The sequence below is a fragment of the Pleurodeles waltl genome, chromosome 1_2, assembly GCF_031143425.1.
Source record: "Pleurodeles waltl isolate 20211129_DDA chromosome 1_2, aPleWal1.hap1.20221129, whole genome shotgun sequence".
In the NCBI taxonomy this organism is placed as follows: domain Eukaryota; kingdom Metazoa; phylum Chordata; class Amphibia; order Caudata; family Salamandridae; genus Pleurodeles; species Pleurodeles waltl.
In genome coordinates, this window is record NC_090437.1 from 1,089,867,446 (window position 1) to 1,089,889,866 (window position 22,421).

The window sequence follows — 22,421 nt, forward strand, 5'->3', positions numbered from 1 at the left end:
GCCCCTGGGGGCCCCTGCACTGCCCATGCCACTGGCATGGGCAGTGCAGGGGCCCCCTAACAGGGCCTCATAAAGATTTTCACTGTCTGCTTAGCAGACAGTGAAAATCGCGACGGGTGCAACTGCACCCGTCGCACCCCTGCAACTCCGCCGGCTCCATTCGGAGCCGGCTTCCTTGTTGCAGGGCCTTTCCCGCTGGGCCGGCGGGCGCTCTTTTGGCGGTCGCCCGCCGGCCCAGCGGGAAAGCCAGAATGGCATCCGCGGTCTTCTGACCGCGGAGCGGCCATTTGGCGGTTCCCGCCAGGCGGGCGGCTCCCGCCACCCGCTAGGGTCAGAATGACCCTCTATATGTCCTTCCTTAACCACATACTGCACCCTGCCCTTGGGGCTAGCTAGGGCCTACCTTAGGGGTGCCTTACATGTAGGAAAAGGGAAGGTTTAGGCCTGGCAAGTGGGTACACTTGCCAAGTCGAATTTACAGTTAAAAACTGCACACACAGACACTGCAGTGGCAGGTCTGAGACATGATTACAGGGCTACTTATGTGGGTGGCACAACCAGTGCTGCAGGCCCACTAGTAGCATTTGATTTACAGGCCCTGGGCACCTCTAGTGCACCATACTAGGGACTTACTAGTAAATCAAATATGCCAATCATGGATAAACCAATCAGCCATACACTTTCCACAGAGAGCATATGCACTTTAGCACTGGTTAGCAGTGTTAAAGTGCTCAAGTTGAAAAGCCAACAGAAACAGGTCAGAAATAATAGGAGGCAGGAGGCAAAAAGATTGGGGATGACCCTGCATAAACTAAAAAGCCCAACAGGCAGCTGCTCTCTCTTAATTGTGACTCAGCAGATGTTTGCGAACACTGAGATCCAATAAGGTCTACTTCTCTGCAGCTTGCTTCCATCTTTTGGTAAGGATAACAGTAAACTTTGGCTTTTTTTACGTTTTGTTGGTGCAGGACTCCTTGAGGTGACTTGTGGCTTATGTGCTCGGGAAGCAGCAGGACAGAGAAGCAGAGCTTCAGCAGGGCCATGGTTTAGAGCCAGTCAGAAGGAAGTGAGCAGCACTCAGGCTACACACTCTGGATACCGTTCTGCAATAAAGGATCCTCACAAGAAGGGTTTACTGAGCTGGAGGGCTGCTCACAGTTATAGCCACAATCGGGGGCAGTAGGGAGAAAGCCAATGCACAGCTTCTGGCCAGTGTGTACCAGAATATACAAGTGCCAATCAGCACTACTCGGATTTCCCTAATCAGAGAATAATTTCAAATAGCTGGAGTGTCTGCCTATATGCAGGTGAACCGCATGGGTACACAGGCAGTGACCAGGCAAAGTCTCAATCTGTTTTTCCTCTGAGATAGTAGCCCTCAGTTTTATGACAAATGTTTATTTATTATTAAGAATATGTTTCAAAAAAATCAATAGTTCTTATCCAGAGTTAACAGGCTGTTTGTGCATCTCATATCCAAGAACACGTCTGTACCTTTAACAGCTCTCATTGCACAGTAAAACAAGAGGGCCTCAGGTCAATAATCAGTGGCTGCTGGCAGCTTTAGGAGGGATGGGGGCAGGCGGGAAGCACACACACACGCACGCACATCCAATAACAACACTCATAATAGTCAAACATGCACGCGCGCACCAAACATTCATTTTAAAAGATCACACACACACTCATTCTTTCACACACACATGCACGCATGTACATCGATTAACAACACTCATAACATTCAAACATGCATGCAAGCACGCACCAAACATTCATTTGAAAAGATCACACACACACACTTACCTTTAGCCTCGGAGGTCCCAGGAGGGTTGGGACTGCTGCCTTCCCTCATCGGCTGAACTTAGGTCAGCCAATGAGGGAAAGCAGCAGTCCCAGCCTCGTCACAGAGTGGGATGGGGTCAGTGAGACTTCTGACCCCACCCCACCCTGTGACGAAGTATCACTGATTGACACTCGCCCTGGGCGCTTCAGGGCTTAAACTTAACAGCCCAGGTCGAAGTCAATGGGTGACGCTTTCCTCGTCACCCAGGGGAGGGCCTCGAGGCACCTTTGCTGAGCTTAGGAGGTCATGCCCATAGGAGCTGTGACTTCCACAGCCCAGCAAAGTTCAGCTCAGGCAGCCAGGAGTCTGCGCAAATCACGCATGTCTGCTCCTGGCTGCCTGACCTGAACATGAAGAGTGTCGGTCAGGCTAACCTTTGTTCAGCCTGACAGACACTCTCCATGAGAGGCAAAAGATGGGGGGGGGGCTGGCTCCTCTGTTCTCAAGGACAGGCCGTGCCTGTCAATAATATATCCTGCAATAAAGCCTGCTTTATAGTTGAGAACTTATCTATCCATCCATCATGAATCCATCCCTCTCTTTCTCTCCCCTGCTACATAGTACATTAAAAGGAGAGCAATGTGGTGTATGCATAGTGGTTTAGCAAACGATTATAAGAGTTTTGAGACAAAGTTCAATACTGGGAGACCCACAAGAGCCTTTGTTGTGCAATGTAGGATTATCACTATTTAGTTCCTTTTCCACAATAGAGCAGCACTCACGACTGTCTAAATACTTAGCACAGTTGCTAAGTGTGTCAGCTGCCTTGCATACCTACTGTGCAGGGCTTCTGTAGGGAACCATCTGTGGTTCCATGCTGGAGCCCTACTGCTGAAATAGTGGACATCATCAACAATAGCCCAGAGATAGCCCTCTTAATGCCTCGAAGGAGGTGGTAAAGTGCAAGTCTAGGAGTCTTGCAGCAGGTTCAGACAGGAGTAGGTCTGTGCCCCTAGTGGATGGAAGAGACACCACCATCAATCATGACCAAGCTAAGGCTGTCATAACGTCAGTGTTATCTACACCCAAACCATTCCCTTTACCAGCCAGTACAGCAAAGGTGCTAAACTACATAAAACGACCACCTCGAACCTTTCTACCTAAAACAAGTCCAGAAAGCACCGGCGTCCACCTTAAAGCCAGGCCAGAGCCGGCAGTGCTAAAAAAGAAGTACCTCAGCTAGGAGAGATTGTTTTAAAGGCGCACACTCAATAGTGAGAGTCTCAAAACACAACAAACCTGTTCACTTGCTTCCCTGATATTTTCATATAAAATGGGTCACATTCAAAAAGCTGAAACATCTTTTCAGAAGCAAAACAAGTAAAAGCACAATTCAGAGCAGTGATGATTATACTAGCTGAATTCAAATCGATACATTTTCCTCTGCAGATATATTCCAGTGGATGGGGTAGGCATTAATGCTATATTATGGGTGGCTTCTGTAGGGGCAGTAAGTTAAATAATATATGAACTTTATTTCTATGTAATAGATATACATATTTTTATAAGTATATATGTGGGTGTGTATGTATGTGTATATATCTATATATGGAAAATGTCACTTACCCAGTGTACATCTGTTCGTGGCATTAGTCGCTGCAGATTCACATGCTGTGCACATCCTGCCATCTGGTGTTGGGCTCGGAGTGTTACAAGTTGTTTTGCTTCGAAGAAGTCTTTTCGAGTCACGAAATCGAGGGACTCCTCCCATTTCGACTCCATTGCGCATGGGCGTTGACTCCATCTTAGATTGTTTTCCCCGCAGAGGGTGAGGTAGGAGTTGTGTATACTAGTAATAGTGCCCATGCAATGGAGTGAATAGGTATGTACCTAATGTAGTTTAAAGTTATGTATTTACAAATTTACACATTTACGAATTTACAAATGTTCAAGATCAACTTCTGAACGGCAGAGTCTCCCGGGGAGGCGGGTGGGCGCATGTGAATCTGCAGCGACTAATGCCACGAACAGATGTACACTGGGTAAGTGACATTTTCCGTTCGATGGCATGTGTAGCTGCAGATACACATGCTGTGCATAGACTAGTAAGCAGTTATCTCCCCAAAAGCGGTGGTTCAGCCTGTAGGAGTTGAAGTTGTTTGAAACAATGTTCGTAGTACTGCTTGACTTACTGTGGCTTGTTGTGCCGTTAACACATCTACGCAGTAGTGTTTGGTAAATGTATGAGGCGTAGACCATGTAGCTGCCTTACATATTTCGGTCATGGAATATTTCTTAGAAAGGCCATGGTAGCACCTTTCTTTCTGGTTGAGTGTGCCTTTGGTGTAATAGGCAGTTCTCTTTTTGCTTTAAGATAACAGGTTTGAATGCACTTAACTATCCATCTAGCAATGCCTTGTTTAGAAATTGAATTTCCTGTATGAGGTTTTTGAAAGGCAATAAATAATTGTTTTGTTTTTCGAATAAGTTTTGTTCTGTCAATGTAGTACATTAACGCTCTTTTGATGTCTAATGTATGTAGTGCTCTTTCAGCTACAGAATCTGGCTGTGGAAAGAACACTGGTAATTCTACTGTTTGATTCAAGTGGAACGGTGATATGACTTTTGGTAAAAATTTAGGATTTGTTCGTAGAACTACTTTATGCTTGTGTATCTGAATAAATGGTTCTTGTATGGTAAATGCTTGAATCTCACTTACTCTTCTTAGAGATGTGATGGCAAGCAAAAATGCAACTTTCCATGTTAAGTATTGCATTTCACAAGAGTGCATGGGCTCAAAAGGTGGACCCATGAGTCGTTTTAAGACAATGTTGAGGTTCCATGAAGGAACTGGTGGTGTTCTTGGTGGTATAATTCTCTTTAGACCTTCCATAAATGCTTTTATGACTGGTATTCTAAATAGAGAAGTTGAGTGCGTAATTTGCAGGTAAGCTGAAATTGCTGTAAGATGTATTTTAATGGAAGAAAAAGCTAGCTTTGATTTTTGCAAATGTAGTAAGTATCCTACGATGTCTTTGGCAGATGCGTGTAAGGGTTGAATTTGATTATTATGGCAGTAATAAACAAATCTTTTCCACTTATTTGCATAGCAATGTCTAGTGGTAGGTTTTCTAGCTTGTTTTATGACCTCCATACATTCCTGTGTAAGGTCTAAATGTCCGAACTCTAGGACTTCAGGAGCCAGATTGCTAGATTCAGCGATGCTGGATTTGGGTGTCTGATCTATTGTTTGTGTTGCGTTAACAGATCTGGTATGTTTGGTAGTTTGACATGAGGCACTACTGAGAGGTCTAGTAGTGTTGTGTACCAAGGTTGCCTTGCCCATGTTGGTGCTATTAGTATGAGTTTGAGTTTGTTTTGACTCGGCTTGTTTACTAGATATGGAAGGAGTGGGAGAGGGGGAAAAGCGTAAGCAAATATCCCTGACCAACTCATCCATAACGCATTGCCCTCAGACTGATCTTGTGGGTACCTGGATGCGAAGTTTTGGCATTTTGCGTTTTCCTTTGTTGCAAATAGATCTATTTGTGGTGTTCCCCAACTCTGGAAGTAAATGTTTAGTATTTGGGGGTGAATCTCCCATTCTTGGATCTGTTGGTGATCCCGAGAGAGATTGTCTGCTAACTGATTCTGAATTCCTGGAATAAATTGTGCTATTAGGCGAATGTGGTTGTGAATCGCCCAATGCCATATTTTCTGTGTTAGGAGACACAACTGCGTTGAGTGTGTCCCTCCCTGTTTGTTTAGGTAATACATCGTTGTCATGTTGTCTGTTTTGACAAGAATGTGTTTGTGGCTTATTATGGGTTGAAAAGCTTTTAGCGCGAGAAATACTGCCAATAGTTCTAAGTGATTTATGTGAAACTGTTTTTGCTGAGTGTCCCATTGTCCTTGGATGCTGTGTTGATTGAGGTGTGCTCCCCACCCTATCATGGAGGCATCTGTGGTTATTACATATTGTGGCACTGGGTCTTGGAAAGGCCGCCCTTGGTTTAAATTTATACTGTTCCACCATTGAAGCGAGATGTATGTTTGGCGGTCTACCAACACCAGATCTATAAGTTGACCCTGTGTCTGTGACCATTGTGATGCTAGGCACTGTTGTAAGGGCCGCATGTGTAACCTTGCGTTTGGGACAATGGCTATGCATGAGGACATCATGCCTAGGAGTTTCATCACTGTTTTGACTTGTATTTTTTGTTTTGGATACATGGTCTGTATTAAATGGTGAAATGCCTGAACCCTTTGTGGGCTTGGCGTGGCAATCCCTTTTGCTGTGTTGATTGTCGCCCCTAAGTATTGCTGTGTTTGACACGGCAGAAGGTGTGACTTTGTGTAGTTGATCGAGAAACCTAGTTTGTGGAGGGTTTCTATGACATACTTTGTGTGTTGTGAACACCGTTCTAGCGTGTTTGTTTTGATTAACCAATCGTCTAGGTACGGGAACACATGTATTTGCTGCCTTCTGATATGTGCAGCTACGACTACTAGGCATTTTGTAAAAACTCTTGGCGCAGTTGTTATTCCGAACGGCAACACCTTGAATTGGTAGTGTACCCCTTGGAATACAAACCTTAAGTACTTTCTGTGTGAAGGATGTATCGGTATATGGAAATACGCATCCTTTAGGTCTAGTGTTGTCATGTAGTCTTGTTGTTTGAGCAGTGGGATTACGTCTTGTAATGTCACCATGTGAAAGTGATCTGATTTGATGTAGGTATTTAATGTTCTGAGATCTAATATAGGTCTCAGACTCTTTTTTGGGTATGAGAAAGTACAGAGAGTAAACTCCTGTTCCTTTCTGTTGGTTTGATACTAATTCTATTGCTTCTTTCTGTAGCAACGCCTGAACTTCTAGTCCTAGAAGATCTATATGTTGTTTTGACATATTGTGTGTTTTCGGTGGGACGTTTGGAGGGAATTTGAGAAATTCTATGCAATAACCATGCTGGATAATTGCCAGTACCCAAGTATCTGTTGTTATTTCCTCCCAATGTTTGTAAAACTTGCTTAGTCTCCCCCCCACAGGTGTTATGTGTTGGGGATGTGTGACTTGTAAGTCACTGCTTATTTTGAGGAGCTTTGGGACTTTGGAACTTTCCTCTATTTTTTTGGAACTGTCCCCCTCTATATTGTCCCCGAAAACTTCCATGCAGATATTGGCTCTGATAAGTGGGCCTTGTTTGTGAGGTCGTGGGTTCTGTGCTTTGCCCTCGAAACCCCCCTCGAAACTGTGTTTTTCGAAATGTGCCTCTGCTCTGTGGGGAGTAAAGTGCTCCCATGGCTTTGGCCATGTCAGTGTCCTTCTTAAGTTTTTCGATAGCAGTATCCAACTACGGCCCAAACAACTGCTGTGCGTTAAATGGCATATTGAGCACAGCTTGCTGTATTTCTGGTTTAAATCCTGATGTACGCAGCCATGCATGTCTCCTTATTGTTACTGCTGTGTTGACAGTTCTAGCAGCTGTGTCTGCAGCATCCATAGCTGACCGTATCTGATTGTTGGAGATACTCTGGCCTTCTTCAACTACTTGCTGTGCTCTTTTGTGGAACTCCTTGGGCAAATGTTCTATAAAATGTTGCATTTCGTCCCAATGAGCCCTATCGTATCTGGCCAACAAAGCTTGTGAATTTGCAATACGCCACTGGTTTGCTGCCTGTGCCGCCACCCTTTTGCCTGCTGCGTCAAATTTGCGACTTTCCTTATCTGGAGGTGGTGCATCTCCTGAAGTATGTGAGTTTGCTCTTTTGCGCGCTGCCCCTACTACAACTGAGTCCGGTGTTAGCTGTTGTGTGATGTACATGGGGTCTGTTGGTGGCGGTTTATATTTTTTCTCCACTCTTGGAGTAATGGCCCATCCTTTTACAGGCTCCTGAAACACTTGTTTGGAGTGTTTGAGCATCCCAGGTAGCATGGGAAGACTCTGGTATTGGCTGTGTGTGGACGACAGTGTATTAAATAGAAAGTCGTCTTCAATGGGCTCTGCATGTAGGCTTATTATGAAATGCCACTGCCCTCGACACCACTTGTGCGTAGGCTGTACTATCTTCTGGTGGCGACGGTATAGCTGGATAACAGTCAGGACTATTATCTGACACTGGTGCATCATAAAGGTCCCATGTGTCAGGGTCATCTTGACTCATCCCTGTGTGGGTCGGGGATTGCATCATAGGTGGAGTGGCTACCGGTGATGGTTGCGGAGAGCATTGTGGAGATGGTGGCGGGGTTACTTGTTTAGCCACCTTTGCCTGTGGCTGCTTGTCTTTCTCCCGGAAGGCAAGTTTGCTTTTCATCCTAATAGGAGGGAGAGTGCTGATCTTTCCCGTTTCTTTTTGGATGTGGAGCCGTCTTTGGGTGTAGTCTGGCTCCATTGTCTCTAATTCCTGTCCAAATCTATGTATTTTCATTTGTGAGGATAATCCTTGTTCCTCTTTGTAGGAACTTGATTTCGGTTCCGAAGCCGGATGTTTCTGTATCGAAACCTTTTCGGCTACTTTTTTCGGTTCTGACAAAATCTTTTTTGTTTTCGGCGTCGTGGTCTCTCGGTGCCGACTCGTTTCGGTGCCGCTGTCTCGGTGCCGAACCTGCTCGGAGCCACTATCTCGAGCCTGAGATTGCTGTGTGGCGGTATCTCGACCGGAGTCGGATGACTTCGCCACCAGCGTGCCCTTTTTCGGTGCCGATGATCGGTCACCTATTTTTCGGGTTAAGCCATGGCCTGTTAGCGGTGGCGTCCCCTGGGCTTTTGTTGTCTTCTCGTGAGTTTTATGTTTCGACGTCTTACTCACGGTTTTCGGCGTTTCTTCGGGATCGAGCTCGTCCGAGTCCGATTCATGGATGGAGAAGCTTTCTTCTTCCTCCTGGAAACGCCCTTGTCCTGTCGGCGCCGACGCCATCTGCAGTCTTCTTGCTCTTCGGTCTCTTAATGTCTTCCTCGACCGAAACGCTCGACAGGCTTCACAGGTATCCTCCTTGTGCTCTGGAGACACACAAGTTACAGACCAGATGCTGATCTGTATATGGATACTTGTTATGGCATTTTGGGCAGAAGCGGAATGGGGTCCGTTCCATCAGCCTTGAAGAGACACGTGGCCGGGCCGACCAGGCCTCGACGGGGGGATCGAAAAAACCCAGAAGGGCCACCGGAGATCTTCAAAAGTCGGTGTCGATCTGTTATAACTAACCCGATATTGAACGCAAACAATACCGACGATTTTTCCGAGATTCTAACTAACTTTCCGACCCGAAACACGGAGCGAAAAGGAACACGTCCGAACCCGATGGCGGAAAAAAAAACATCTTAGATTGAGTCGACGCCCATGGGCAATGGTGTCGAAATGGGAGGAGTCCCTCGATCTCGTGACTGGAAAAGACTTCTTCGAAGAAAAACAACTTGTAACACTCCGAGCCCAACACCAGATGGCAGGATGTGCACAGCATGTGTATCTGCAGCTACACATGCCATCGAACATATATATATATATATATATATATATATACATACATATACACATATAGATTAACTTTATTTCTAAGTAAAACTTATTCTATGTTGCATTAAATTACTGTCTGCCTATGATGTTCTAGCATTGAAGTTTTATGCTAAATGTTTTTCTGCTTTACGATTCCATTGTGTTCACTAAGTTTTTTTAACTGGTATACAACAGAAATCTATTTCTTTCTCAACAGAACTTGTCAGAAACAGGTAGTAGGGATGGCAGATAATACCCAGCACAACAATTCGGAAAATGGCATGAAGAAATGGGCAACTACCATAGAGGATGCTGAAAGTCAAAATGGCAGAACTGGTGATGAGTTTGGATCTTGTGAGACAGTTGAAGGAGATGAGGACCGAGCCGCTGGCTGTAGACGAGAAACACCACAAAGTCAAGTATTTCATGACCACCCCAGAGCACACCACTTAGGACACGACCCGGTGGCAATACCTACACAGTTACAGGGAAAAGCAGAGATCTTAGATGGAAAACAAGAGGTACATTATAAATGTGACCAGCTGAATGCCAAAGAAATAAAGTGTACCCGTTTAAGGATATGCAAGTGCAGCAAGGATAATTTTCTCCTCATAAATGGGATCATGCGTTGCATACTACTATATATATATATATATATATATTGCATATTACTCTCACCATGTAAAAAGAAAACCCGGGTTTCAATAAAGATGTATATGCCTTAGGTTTTGGAGTAACCGGGTGTAAGAAGTTGGCTCTGTATATACTATTTCAAAGTAAGAAATAGTGTGCACAGAGTCCAAGGGTTCCCCTTAGAGGTAAGATAGTGGCAAAAAGAGATAATTCTAATGCTCTATTTTGTGGTAGTGTGGTCGAGCAGTAGGCTTATCAGAGGGTAGTGTTAAGCATTTGTTGTACACAAACAGGCAATAAATGAGGAACACACACTCAAAGACTTACTCCAGGCCAATAGGTTTTTATATAGAAAAATATATTTTCTTAGTTTATTTAAGAACCACAGGTTCAAGATTTACAAGTAATACTTCAAATGAAAGGTATTTCACTCAGGTATTCTAGGAACTCTGAATAATCACAATAGCATATACAGTTTTGGCACAAATGGCAATAAGCTATTTTAAAAGTGGACACTGCAAAAATCAACAGTTCCTGGGGGAGGTAAGTAATTGTTAAGTTCACAGGTAAGTAAAACACTTACAGGGTTCAAAGTTGGATCCAAGGTAGCCCACTGTTGGGGGTTCAAGGCAACCCCAAAGTTACCTCACCAGCAGCTCAGGGCCGGTCAGGTGCAGAGGTCAAAGAGGTGCCCAAAACACATAGGCTTCAATGGAAACAGGGGTGCCCCGGTTCCAGTCTGCCAGCAGGTAAGTACCCGCGTCTTCGGAGGGCAGACCAGGGGGGTTTTGTAGGGCACAGGGGGGGGGGGACACAAGCAGGCACAGAAAGTACACCCTCAGCGGCACAGGGGCGACCGGGTGCAGAGTGCAAATAGGCGTCAGGTTTTGTGTAGAGAGCAATGGGGAGACCCGGGGGTCTCTTCAACGATGCAGGCAGGCACAGGGGGGTCTCCTTGGGGTAGCCACCACCTGGGCTAGGCAGAGGGTCACCTGGGGGTCGCTCCTGCACTGGAGTTCGGTTCCTTCAGGTCCTGGGGCTGCGGGTGTAGTGCTGGTTCCAGGCGTCGGGTCCCTTGTTACAGGCAGTCGCGGTCAGGGGGAGCCTCTGGATTTCCTCTGCAGGCGTCGCTGTGGGGGCTCAGGGGGGTCAACGCTGGCTACTCACGGGCTCGCAGTCGCCGGGGAGTCCTCCCTGAGGTGTTTGTTTTCCGCAGGTCGAGCCGGGGGCGTTGGGTGCAGAGTGGAAAGTCTCACGCTTTCGGCGGTTGCTTCTTTGTTGCAGAAAGTTGCAGATTGTTGAACAGGGCCGCTGTTTTCGGGAGTTTCTTGGTCCTTGGTTGCAGGGCACTCCTCTGAGGCTTCAGAGGTCGCTGGTCCCTGTTGGATGCGTCGCTGTTGCAGTTTTCCTCAAAGTTGGGAGACAGGCCGGTAGGGCTGGGGCCAAAGCAGTTGTCGTCTCCGTCTTCACTGCAGGGCTTCATGTCAGCAGTCCTCCTTCTTGTTAAGGTTGCATGAATCTAGTTTCCTGGGTTCTGGGGCCCCCTAAATACTGTATTTAGGGGTGTGTTTAGGTCTGGGAGGGCAGTAGCCAATAGCTACCGTCCTTGAGGGTGGCTACACCCTCTTTGTGCCTCCTCCCTGTGGGGAGGGGGGCACATCCATAATCCTATTGGGGGAATCCTCCATCCACAAGATGGAGGATTTCTAAAAGTAAGAGTCACCTCAGCTCAGGACACCTTAGGGGCTGTACTGACTGGTGGGTGACTTCTCCTTGTTTTCCTAATTATCTCCTCCAGCCTTGCCGCCAAAAGTGGGGGCAGTGGTCGGAGGGGCGGGCATCTCCACTAGCTGGGATGCCCTGTGGCGCTGTAACAAAGGGGGTGAGAGCCTTTGAGGCTCACCGCCAGGTGTTACAGTTCCTGCAGGTGGAGGCGAGAAGCACCTCCACCCAGTACAGGCTTTGTTCCTGGCCACAGAGTGACAAAGGCACTCTCCCCATGTGGCCAGCAACATGTCTGGTGTGTGACAGCCTGGCAAAAACTAGTCAGCCTACACTGGAAGTCGGGTACGTTTTCAGGGGGCATCTCTAAGATGCCCTCTGGGTGTATTTTTAAATAAAATGCACACTGGCATCAGTGTGCATTTATTATGCTGAGAAGTTTGATACTAAACTTCCCAGTTTTCAGTGTAGCCATTATGGTGCTGTGGAGTTCGTGTTTGACAGACTCCCAGACCATATACTCTTATGGCTACCCTGCACTTACAATGTCTAAGGTTTAGCTTAGACACTGTAGGGGCATGGTGCTCATGCATTTATGCCCTCACCTGTGGTATAGCGCACCCTGCCTTAGGGCAGTAAGGCCTGCTAGAGGGGTAACTTACCTATGCCACAGGCAGTGAGAGGTTGGCATGGCAGTGAGGGGAGTGTCATGTCGACTTAGTCATTTTCTCCCCACCAGCGCACACAAGATGTGAAGCAGTGTGCATGTGCTGAGTGAGGGGGCCCTATGGTGGCATAAGTCATGCTGCAGCCCTTAGATACCTTTCCTGGCATCAGGGCCCTTGGTACCAGGGGTACCAGTTACAAGGGACTTACCCGAGTGCCAGGGTGTGCCAATTGTGGAGACAAAGGTACAGTTTAGGGAAATAACACTGGTGCTGGGGCCTGGTTAGCAGGGTCCCAGCACACTTTCAAATCATAACTTGGCATCAGCAATGGCAAAAAGTCAGGGGGTAACCATGCCAAGGAGGCATTTCCTTACACCGGGTATTGATAAAGATGTATAATCCTTAGGTTTTGGAGGGATCAGTCACAAAACAGAACTCGTTCTCACGATGCAAAACTTCTTAGCATTTCTAGCCTTGCCCCGCCTACATCGCTGAATGCACAGCTCTTGAGTTTTCGAATGAGGGCTGCTTGCCCCTGTCTTGGCTTGCAGAAGACTGCCCTTTCAAAGATTCCTTTATACTTCTCATCTGGTCTATTAACACACCCACAACATCGAAACTTTGTGTATTTTTACAAACTTTCTTTAATGGTTTTCTCCACTTCATTGACACGCGGAGAAATACATCTGAAACATATTGGAATTAGCCTATAAGTGGGGTAGAAAGTTACCAAAAATCTCTCATATTCATGGGGGGTCAGTGAAGATGATATTTCCAACAAAACAAAATTTCCCTACTGAAGACGTGCTAGTATATAGTTTAACCACACCTAGTGCAGATAGCCAGCGTGCAGACAAAGCACAGGAGTACGTGTAGAAGAGGTAGGGTACTTGTAGAAAATTATGATTTGCATACATTTTAATAATTATTACTCATGTGGATTTTTGTGAACCCTCACAACGTAATAAATCTCTGATGAGACTGATGCGTTTTTCCCAAAGGTTTCTGTTTCGACCTTGAATTGTCATTGCCTTCTCTGGACAGGCAGCAGTCTCAATCTCCAGAGAAGTAGGCCCAACTCTTGTGCCTGCATTTCACTGTACAGTATGTTAGAGGGAATTATAGATGGGTAACAGCTATAACGGATGTTTTCACCAAAGGGTTCTAAGTGAGATCACATAGATAATGTGCCACGCAGAACCTCGAAGTGACACCCCTTCCACTCATTTACTTTTTACCTATGTATTATTTTATGTTATGGTTCATCACGGGGGCCGCTTAAGAGCTCGGCTCCGGAGGGGCCAGCTTGAGAACTTCGGCCCAGCGCGCCAGCACAAGCCGCCTGTGCGCTAAATTGTCCGACCGAGCTTCCGGAAAGTGGGTGGAGCGGCGGGACCCCCGGGTCGGGCCCGGTGAGCATTGCGGCCCGCGTGGAGCTGCCCGGACGGCGAGGAGACCTGCGGCCTTTCATCCCCTCCGAAGCCGCGGCCTCGCGTGAGCGGCGGGGCGCGGTGTGCGCGGGGGGAGCTGCCGGCAAGAGACGGCGAAATCGTCAGAGCTCCGGATTTTGGAGTCGGGACCCGGCAATGCTGTGGGGGCACCGCTGGACCTGCTGGTGCCCCCCCTGAAGGGGCGCCTCGCCCAAAACTGGGTAAACAGGTGTGGCCCTGTTCCCAATGGGGCCGCCCCGTGAGCACAAGCATATGCCCCACATGGATACTCTGAGCAGCAGCAGTATGCAGCAGAAGGCCCTCCCTGGCAGCAACCAGCATGAGGATGGCCGGTAGGGTGAGTGACACCCCCTATCTCCCCCTTTGAGGAGGCGCAGTCAACATTGTACCACCATTTGGGGGCCCCCGCGATATCCTGGTACACCACCGGCCATTGTCTGCACGTATTACGCAGGCGAGCGAGCATACCCACGAGCACGCTGGTGCTATCGGCGGAAAAGTGGGTACACTGAGCGGGGATCGGCTTCGCCCTGGCGGCGCCGCGCGCCTGACGCCGGCTGGCGCGGCGGGCCCTGCCGGCGGGGACAGGCGAGGGGGTTGACGCTGCCCGGAGCGGCGAACACTCACAAATAGCCGCGCCGGAACCTCCCCCCCCCCGAAGCAGATCACGACCGGCCGTGCGCCCAGGGCCCGCCCAGTGAAGACCACGAACAGCACCAAGGCTGCGGAGCCTAAAACGTGGGGTGATCCCCGGCGGCGACTCCTACAATAGCGCCTAGGTTGGCGTCCGGCCCCTTCCCTGGGTCAAACCTCCTGGTCGGACCGATGCCCTCTAAAGGCCTACATAAGAGCAGAACTATGGACCCCCGAACACCCCCCGGGGTCGAAGCAGCAGAGCTGTTGAGCCAGCCACACTCCAAAGTTCAAGACACTCTAGACAAAATACTGGGGGCTATAGAGGACACAAAGTCAACACTGCAACGAGAAATCAACCAAGTCGCGATCGAGGTTGGTCTCTTGAGAGCCGAACATCACAAGCTGTCTGACAGAGTCAAAGACACGGAGACTACGCTGGCCGACATCACCCCAAGGCAGAAAGACATGGCAGCGGAAGTAACCTCACTGGCTGACAGAGTAGCAAGACTTGAACAACGCGCCGAAGACGCTGAGGGGAGGAATAGAAGGAACAACGTACGAGTGGTGGGCCTTCCTGAGGGGTCCGAAGGAGAGAACATGGTAGAATTCCTGGAGAACTGGCTGAGCACGACAGTTGCGCCGGGATGTCTGGCTCCCTACTACACGTTGGAACGCGCCCACCGAGTGCCATCAAGACCGCTGGCTCCTGGCAGACCCCCCGTGCCGTAATTGCTAAACTACTGCATTACAAGGACAGGGATATTCTCCTACAGAAAGCTAGAGAATCGGGCCCGTTCAAGGTAGCAAACGGAGAAGTAACACTATTCCCAGACTTTACACTGGAGGTCCAGAACAGGCGAGCCTCATTCTTAGCGGTCAAAAGAGCATTACGAACTGAAGGGATACAATACTCGCTCTTATACCCTGCAAGGCTGAGAGTGATCGTGGATGGAAAGACCTCTTTCTTCCAATCCCCGGAGGAGGCATGGGACTGGCTCGAGAGGCGTGGGGCCCAAACACTACGACCAGCGCTGACGGAGGTTGGAGCTGGCGGAGCCCGCCGGGCGACTAGGCGGAAGAGGCCCAGGGGTCGCCCGCGCCTGGCCCTGACGAAAACACAGAGGCAAACAGGCAGAAGAGCGGCCCTGGAGGCGGCGGCCCGGGTCGGTTGCGAAGTGTCCTCCCAGGAGGGCTCGGAGGTGGACTCCGATGGCACGATAGTATCATCCGCCGGGGGCTCGGGGAGCCCGTCCCGGGCACCAAAGGTGACTCCGCAAACAGCTGATGAGATTGGCTGACCTGGCCGCGTGACTGGGCCTGAAGTCATAACGAACTGAACGAATGATTGGCCCCTCCGGACCTGGCCGCCTCCCCCCTGACTATACCTCTCGCCTACCTGGCTTGGCTGGCGAGTACTGTAACTATGTGTTTGGTAAAGTTGCACCGTTGCATGTTTTTTTGGGCTACCCACAGTTCCGAGGGTGCCCCGGGGAGGGGGAGTTGGGGTTCACAGTTCCAAGTTAATCCAACAGCATGGGCAATTAAATGTTATCACAATGTAGGAACGAGCGCAACAGTGGGTAGATTGAAATGCCGGGCGCACTGGTCCTCCAATTGTCAGATCCCAAGAACAAGATGGCAGATTACAATATCATAACCTGGAATGTCAGGGGGATGGGTACCCATGCCAAAGACACAGAATATTGTCATTCCTAAAGAGAAGGGGGGTGAAGATAGCAATGCTACAAGAGACCCACCTAGCCCCTGGGGAGGGAGAGAAACTCAGACGAAGATGGAGAGGGCGAGTGTTCGCTACGGATATGGATCAGAGCAGGTGTCCCCCTGACAATTGAAACCGCAAACATAGACAAGGAGGGCAGGTTTGTAATATTGGAAGGTAAACTACACGGGACCCCATTAGTCTTGAGTTGCATCTGCGCCCCTAACCAAGACCAGGTTTCATTCATGACGAACCTATCGCGACATCTTACCCGCCAGCAAACAGGGGAGGTACTAATAGGTGGGGATTTTAACGCAGTACTAGACATAAACATGGATAGATCCACCCTACCGCTACAGGGAGCAATATCAATTAAAATAGCACAAAACTTGGTCAAATGGCTTGACTCATGGGGGGTTAGTGGACATATGGCGGGTTCACCACCCAACCGACAGGGACTACTCGTTTTACTCGGGCCTCCACCACGTCCACACCAGAATTGACAGGGTGGTCTGCACCACGGGCTTGGCCCGTGGGATGACACGTTCTGAATACCTAGCCCGAACAATCTCAGACCACAACCCACTATTATTAACATTGAGGACATTGCAGGATAGACCCCCCCATACCGTCATGGCGGCTTGCCCCCGCGGCGCTCGAGGATCAAGCGTATAGAGAGGCACTACGAGACTACCTATCAGAACACATTGAGATCAATAGAGGAACCACCTCCTCCAGGGCAGTGGAGTGGGAGACACTTAAGGTGGGGACGAGGGTTTTTTGCCTGGGGCAGTCTGTAGGGGTGAGGAAAACACTAGAAAAGGAGCTCACTGCGTTAGAGAAGATCATACACGAGCGCAAGCTAAGCCTGGGCCTTGCAGCACACGAGGAGGAAGAATATAACCGTGCCCGCAGAGAACACTCCCAAGCCGAGAAAAAGCTCAGATGTCACAGCATGCAGAAATACCTGGCATCCCTGCAATCAGAGGAGGGGAGGTCGGGCAGGCTTCTGGCATGGCTGGTGCGCCCGGGCGGGAGCAGTGAACCCATCACTAGTGTAACAGACAAAGAGAGAAACCGTAGACTTAGCCTAGGCCCCATCAACGACGCATTCAGAGATTATTACATGCACCTGTATGGTAGACCTAGCAGCCTGGAGCCAGTGATCTTTGACAATTATCTGCGACAGACCCCGATCCGGGAACTGAGACCAGAGGACAGACACAGCCTGGGAGGGGCAGTGACCTTAGAAGAGATCAACGACGCAATAGCGCATCTGGCTCCTTGGAGGACCCCCGGTACGGATGGTCTTCCCATGGACTTTTACAAAAAATATAGATCCTTGTTATCCCCAAACTTGGCGGAAATGTATGCGGAGGCGTTGCGGTGCGGTCAGTTACCAGACACGATGCGCGAAGCACTAGTAGTGCCACTCCCTAAGTCCACCAATAGTGAGGCCTCGGTGACAGATTTCCGCCCTCTGTCAATGCTGAACAGCGACTTTAAGATCCTTAGCAAGATATTGGCCGATCGCCTGCTCCCCCATATGCCCACGCTGATCCATGCTGATCAAAACGGCTTCATTCCGGGCCGCAGCACCTCCCTAAACCTTAGGCGTCTTTTCTCTGTCATGCACATGCCCCGAGAATCGATTCCACCGACCGGGCTCCTGTTGGCGGTGGACTTCGAAAAGGCTTTCGATTCAATAAGGTAGGACTACCTGAGGTCGGTGATGATGAGGATGGGCCTGGGTAGGAACTGGGTGAGATGGGTTGACCTACTATATTCGTCCCCACTAGCAAGAGTGAAGACGGGTAAAATCATATCCAGAGCATACCCAGTGTTTTGTGGAACTAGACAGGGATGCCCCCTCTCCCCGCTTCTGTTTGCCCTGGCGATTGAGCCGACTGCGGGAGGAGGGAGTAGGACGGGGTGTAATGTACGGACCAACTGAACACATTGTCTCCCTGTACGCTGACGACATACTAATATACCTTGGGGATGGTAACAGCAGCCTCCCCTGGGCCCTCAGTGTCTTAGAGAACTTTGGCGAGGTCTCCGGACTCCGCCTAAACCGCAGCAAAACGTACGTGTTCCCTCTGTCTCCTGATGGCGTGCGTCCTACGTCATGCCCGATGGACATAAACTGGGCCCCACGTACTTTCAAATATCTAGGTATCCAGATATTCCACGAGCTGGGAGATCTCAGGGAAGGTAATCTGGGCAGGGCACTGTGATCACTGAGGTCCTCGGTGGGATTCTGGCGTTCTTTGAAACTCACAGTAATGGCTAGAGTGGCACTGTCCAAAATGATCATGCTTCCCCGACTCCTCTATTACTTCGCAAACCTACCACTGCTGATCCCCCCATCATGGTTCCGCGACCTGAACATGCTGCTAAGGGAACTAATATGGGATGATGGTCGTAGGCGCACCGCACTCACAACCCTCTGCAGACCGACCCAAATGGGAGGACTGGGCGCCCCCGACTTTGAGGCTTATTACTTGGCATCCCAGCTACAATGGGTATCTGGCTGGATGTCAGGCAGAGGACCACTGGACTTGTGCACACCTCTGGGGACAATAGATGCAACATGGTACGCATGATAGGTAGGAAGATAACCTTACCTGGTAGCAACATTATGACGAATGTTGCATTGGCATGTTGGGAGAGGTGCATGAAAAGAGTGGGAGTGGGCCCCCCTTATTCTCCGGCCCTGCCGGTTTCGGCACTGGTCCTGGGAGCTGGGGGGACTGTGCCCGGGAGGCCTCGGACTTGGCCCATGGACTAGAGCAGGGATTGTGACCATGAGCGGCCTCTTTAACGGGGGGGTACCGAGGGATTTCTCTGCCCTAACGGAAGCGGGTGTTCCCCGGGGCCAGTTCCTGCTCTTCGGGAGGCTGGTTCACGCCCTGAAAGATCACTGGTGCACGATAAACGCAGAGCCTGCAGTCCACGGGGTACTGCACCTTTTGCTGACATCGGGGAGTGAACCCCACCTGATAGCCAAAATCTACCGGGCCCAGGCCCACCCAGCATTGGACCCTTTGCAATCTCTGAGGGAGCGATGGGAAGGCACCATTGGGAGGGAATTAACTGAATTGGAATGGAACAAAATACTAGCATACCCCCGGGTGGTCTCACGTAACATGAGACTACGTTACATCCAATATAATTACCTACACAGAACGTACCTCACACCGCACCGACTATTCCGAATATACGGAGGTACCCCCAGGACATGCCCAAGATGCCGGGGGGGCGAGGCGGATTTTGACCATATGGTGTGGGGGTGCCCGGTGCTCCAGATCGGCTGGAGGGAGGCACTGGCTGCCTTATCCCGGCTACTCGGTGCGGAGTTAAGGCCCACCCCGGACCTGTGCTTGCTGGGACTCAAGCCGACTGAGTTCAACGGGAAAGTAAGAGGGCGTTTTCTAGACCTACCGCTGGCCCTCTATAAAAGGCTGGTCTCGAGGGGCTGGAGGGCCCCAGTCTGCCCATCGCTTAAAGATTGGAAAAGGGATGTTACGAAATGGTCCAGGGCCGAACTACAGGTCCTGAAAGCTGAGGAAGCTAAGGGCGTCCGACTTGTTCCTATCGCCCCAACCTGGGAAGAACTGGTGACGACATGGGACGCATTAACCAAGGGAACAACAAACACCGAGGTGGGGGAGCGGCATGCCTCAGGGGGTGGCCCTGAGCAGGAGGTTGCCCAGTTGGTGCTCTGAGGTCCCTGTACTGACAATAAGACCACATGCAGAAACGATAAAGAAGCCACACGAACCGCCACCATTCACAATGCCCCAAGAGCAAGGTGGAGGAAGAGGCGGATGGAGCAGACACCTGCCCCACCCACACACTGGTGCGCCCTGGGCATGGCCCCCCATAAGGCTGTCATAGCGCACTAGCTCCTTAATGAACACTAGCCACAAGTATCACCCACACAATGCTGTAAAGTTGACCCTTCGTTTAGTTTGACTACCCTTCCTATCCCCTCCTAGTCTCCCTTTCCTACGATCTCCTCCCTTTCCCTCCCATTATCCCCTATCTTCACTTCCTATGATCCCCTCTCCAAGTTGCAAATAGGAATGTTTTTTTTTTCTTTTTTTATCCACAAATTTGTTACATATAAGAATGGCATAAAACTAATACATTAAGACCAACGATGAACTCGGAGTAGTGGGTCAAGGGGCTTAAAGTACTAAAGTCAGGACCCGGTAACTACACAAACAATACTAGGTGCTCCGCAAGAACCAGCAGTGCAACACGAGTAATGTATGCTTCAACTGTGACCAACTTATATGTTCATGTATAACTGATGCAAGTGATTACTCCGAACCGACACAAAAATGTACTATAACAAAATGTTAATAAAATATGTTTAAAAAAAAAAATGGTTCATCACAAAAATCATCTGCTCCGACTTTCAACAGCTATGCAGAGGAGTAATCGGGAGTCCAAAATGGAAAAAACGAAATACCTGGCCTCTAGTCACCGACTCATAATCCTCTTCATTTACCCTCTCCCCAACCCACATTACAAAACAAACATTTACAATGCAATGGGCCTCGCGTTTGCTGAGGTTAGAACTATTTGCATTGTAAATTCCTAACTGGACTTTTCTTGCCACATAAACTGAAAATGAAAAGTAAAACAGTTGAGATAAGCGAGCCAATTCAAAGTGCCACAGCTGCCATGAGCATGAGCGCAAAGGAGACACACAAAAGGAAAAAGACGTTTGCTTGCAGTCAAACGTATCAGCAGTTGTGCAATTATCCATGTAACAGGGTCGACGATCGAGGCAGTAACAAAACTGCCCCAAGGAGGGAGGGACAAACGTAAAGCACTTACCAATGATAACAAAGGATTTTTGAAAGGCAAGCCCATGAACGAGTGATAGTGAGGGCGTGCAGTGGGTGTTTTTAAAAGTCCATAGAGATTACAACACGTCAGAGCACTTGTGCGCTTGACCTAAAAACATACCTGGTGCTCTGCCATCAAGCCATACCACCCTCCCTAATCTCCCTTCCCACTAGCCCAAAATATAAAAAATATAATACCTGGTACCCTGCCACCTACCCACCCCTCGCTTCTAATCACACCCTTCCATTGCCCAAATATAGCAAAGAATAGCTGGACTCCTGCCACCTACCATCTCCATCCTTAGCACCACTCCTCTCCCTCTCTGATGCAGCCTTGCCCTCTGCTCTCTATGGAGCAGAAAGCCGTGTCTGCACTTGCAGTCTCTGTAAGAGCTGTCAGTGCAGATTTCAATCCCTTTTAACGGGGGTCTGCAGAGTCCCTGCTAAATGCCATGTGCCATTTGGCAGAGGCAGAGCACTGCTCATGTCCCCTCACCCCCTAGGGTCTGTGGGCAAATGGGAGAGGTGGGAGAAAGGTGGGTGAGACCACCAACCACAACTCATCTGCCTTGCTTGGGACTCTCCATACCTGGGTGGGGTGTGGGAAAACAAGGAAAGTAAGTGCTTCCTTCGATGACACAAGAGCAGCGGGAAACAACTTTTATTTCCCACTGTTACGTCTCAGCAGTGAAAAAGCAGATTTTGATTCAGTTATTCATAACAGAGGTTTCCAATGGAAGCCACACATAACAATAATATAAATCACTTTTCACAAAGCTATTGTTCTATTGTTTCCTTAGGAAGCCTTAATAGAGAACCCCATCAGAATCCCAGGACCCGTAGCCCACGCCCTCTCTTTGGCTGTGATCATCCACCACCTCCTAGAGGTTTCAAAAACACCCGAGGGAGGTGGCTGAGGGTGGGTGGTGCTCCTGTGCCACCAACCACAATCTCTGCTGTCAGTGTTGGTCTATGCCTACCCGTATTGATTGGGAAATTGAGGCCATGCTGACAGGTGGCATACTGCTGGCTGTCCACTCCAATGTGACAGCGGAGATTGTGGCTTTCGGTTAGGAAGGGGAGGGAATGAGCAAAGGGTGGTGTGGAAGCGTGGCAGTATGGCAAGTAGTTTTTTAAATTTTTTTATTTGAGGGAAGTCTGAGAAAAGGATTGTGCAGAGTTGGATGGAGAGGATGGAAAGAAGCAAGTTATCTGCTCTTCATATTTGGAGGTAGGATGGGTAATATATTTGTGCAGGGGAGGGAAGGGTAATCCCTGGGGTGCTTGAATTGGTGACAGAACACCACTTAGGGTCAGATATACCACCATTTTGTTTTGCGACTCACAATTTGCAAGTTTTTTGCGAGTCGCAAAACAAAATGTACAACAGCATCAACCACACTATTTGCAATTCGCAAATGGGTCGCAAGGGACTTGCCTCATCAATATTCA

The 22,421-nt window shown here is 49.1% G+C and overlaps 2 protein-coding genes across 5 annotated transcripts in view; one reads left to right on the forward strand and one right to left on the reverse strand.

Annotated features, from left to right (window-relative positions):
• Positions 1-22,421, reverse strand: part of ZCCHC4 (zinc finger CCHC-type containing 4) — a 299,886-nt gene that overhangs the window by 134,479 nt on the left and 142,986 nt on the right. The window lies entirely within an intron of this gene.
• LOC138248214 (E3 ubiquitin-protein ligase TRIM69-like) overlaps positions 1-22,421 on the forward strand; it is a 69,170-nt gene that overhangs the window by 5,377 nt on the left and 41,372 nt on the right. For 2 of the 3 annotated variants that reach the window (XM_069202155.1, XM_069202154.1), the window contains exon 2: positions 9,495-9,798. The exons of the other annotated variant lie outside the window; for it this stretch is intronic. In XM_069202155.1, coding sequence (XP_069058256.1) covers positions 9,495-9,798 — 304 coding nt within the window. The remainder of the gene's footprint in view (positions 1-9,494; positions 9,799-22,421) is intronic. 3 annotated transcript variants of the gene reach the window in all.